Here is a 2420-nt window from a genome sequence, read left to right as displayed (position 1 = left end):
ACATGTCGGTGTGATGCTCTTTCCCCTACTGCACTGTGGTGTACCTGCACCATTTGCATCAATTATGTTTCTAATTCTTAAAAGTTAAAATAAGTTAGCCTAGCCAGGTGGTAGTGCAGTGGATAGAGGGTCAGACTGGGACACAGAGGACCCAGGTTCGAAACCCTGAGGTTGCCAGCTTGAGCACAAGGTTGCTTGCTTGAGCAAGGGGTCACTTGCTCTGCTGTAGCCCCCTGGTCAAGGCACATATGAGAAAGCAATCAATGAACAACTAAGGAACCTCAACGAAGAACTGATGCTTCTCATTTCTCTCCCTTCCTGTCTGTTTGTCCCTATGTGTCCCTATCTCTGTCTCTCTCTTTCTCTATTATCAAAAATAAAAAACTTAAAATGGGTTAAATAACAGAAATCATTATTTCAGCTATGCAGTGGTCTTAGTATCTGTACCTACAAGACTGTACTGTGAATGTAATTAGAAAACAAAGGTTATGAAAGAGGGTTTGCAGACTAGTCTGGTTATGGAGCTCTTCTGGAATCAAGGGCTTTAAACAATGACCTGTTTCTAGAGTGCCATGACTTTACAGATCATGGAACCTGGCGAGCTCGAGGAGTGTGACAACGCTCCAACAATGTCAACTCAGCTTTGGAGTCTCGTGTCACTGCACAGCACAAACTACTGATTCCAGTTTCAGTGGCTCATCTTGTAATTCTGCCACAGTGAATTGGTATGGTTTGACTCTGTCCTGCTGTAGAAATTATTTGTCTGTTCCCATCATGATACAAACTCAATGAAAAGGGGTAACTTGTTTTTTCTGTTCACTGCTGCATCTCAGTCCTCAGGTGAGGTACAAACACAGACTTGATATTCAATATGTAATGGTGAATGACACAGAACCTCCTTCTTGCTTCTGTGTAATGAAGTCCTTGGCTGTTTGGGGGTGCAATAATTTCTGAATCAGATTGGTATAGAGCAAAGATGCATATATCAGAAGGTGTGATAAATTAATAAGAGTGTAGTTAAAAAGTCAAACTTTTCCCAAGAAATTACAATGTGAACCATGATGTCCCTGGCTGTGCTTTCCAGGTTGCTGAGAGTCCCAAACCTCCTCCTCCCCAGCAGACAGAGAGCAGCATGGGGCCCGAGAACCAGAGCAGAGTGTCTGAGTTCTTCCTCCTGGGGCTCCCCATGCGGCCAGGGCAGCAGCGCGGGTTCTTCACCCTGTTCCTGGGCATGTACCTGACCACGGTGCTGGGCAACCTGCTCATCATCCTGCTCATCAAGCTGGACTCCCGTCTGCACACGCCCATGTACTTCTTCCTCAGCCACTTGGCCTTCTCTGACATTTCTCTGTCATCAGTCACTGTCCCAAAGATGCTCACAAACATGCGGATTCAGCAACAATCCATCTCCTATGTGGGATGCATTGCTCAGATGTATTTTTTCATGTTTTTTGGTGGTCTTGACAATTTCCTTCTGGCTGTGATGGCATATGACAGGTATGTGGCCATCTGTCACCCTCTACACTACACCACCATCATGAGGGAGGGGCTGTGTGTGCTGCTGGTGGCTGGCTCCTGGATTGTGTCCTTTGTCAATGCCCTGTTGCACACCCTCCTCTTGGTCCGACTGTCCTTCTGTGCCGACAACACCATCACACACTTCTTCTGTGACCTCACTGTATTCCTAAGGCTAAGCTGCTCTGACATCTCCCTCAATGACCTGGTCATTTTCACAGAAGGAGGTATATTTTTATTTCTACCTTTGGGTGTTGTTTTGGGCTCATATGTCCGTATAGTGATGATCATCCTGAGGGTCCCCTCAACCAAGAGACTCTTTAAAGCCTTTTCTACCTGTGGCTCCCATCTCCTTGTGGTGTTCTTATACTACGGGACACTTGCAGGTGTTTACCTTTTCTCCTCAGCATGGGATTCCAAGGACATCATTGCTTCGGTCATGTACACAGTAGTTAGCCCCATGCTGAACCCCTTCATCTACAGCCTGAGGAACACAGATATCAAACAGGCCTTGGAAATGTGTATCAGAAGGGTTAACATTTGTAAGTGGCAATCACTAAATCCTCTTATAGCAGTCAGGAGCAAGTGAGACATAGCTCCCAAAATTACTGAGTGGTGGATATCTCCATATAACTTTTTTGAATAGGCATTCTGTTGTCATGTATAAGTGTTGTTAATATGTCACCTAGGTCAGCTTTGCTAGTTGCCAGCTGGATTGTTACTAATTTTTATTTCTGTTTCATATATTTGACTTGTACATCAACTTCTATAAGATATGCAAAACCTTATGCAAAACGTTACATAATTATAATTGTACATTTGTTTATTTCTTCTTTGAAATATGTCACATTTTGCCTTTTCTTTTCTTTGTTATTGTGGAGACACTGATTTAGCATCATGACCCG

The 2420-nt window shown here is 44.1% G+C and overlaps 1 protein-coding gene across 1 annotated transcript; it reads left to right on the top strand.

Moving 5' to 3' along the window:
* The first annotated feature begins 1123 nt into the window (after window positions 1-1123).
* Window positions 1124-2104, top strand: LOC136391198 (olfactory receptor 1J4-like). Its single transcript, XM_066362723.1, has one exon. The coding sequence runs from the start codon at window positions 1133-1135 to the stop codon at window positions 2102-2104; it is 972 nt and encodes a 323-aa protein (XP_066218820.1). The 5' UTR covers window positions 1124-1132.
* The last annotated feature ends 316 nt before the right edge of the window (window positions 2105-2420 follow it).

Source organism: Saccopteryx leptura, chromosome 2 (genome assembly GCF_036850995.1).
Source record: "Saccopteryx leptura isolate mSacLep1 chromosome 2, mSacLep1_pri_phased_curated, whole genome shotgun sequence".
NCBI classification, from domain to species: domain Eukaryota; kingdom Metazoa; phylum Chordata; class Mammalia; order Chiroptera; family Emballonuridae; genus Saccopteryx; species Saccopteryx leptura.
This window is presented reverse-complemented; position numbering and strand designations above follow the sequence as displayed.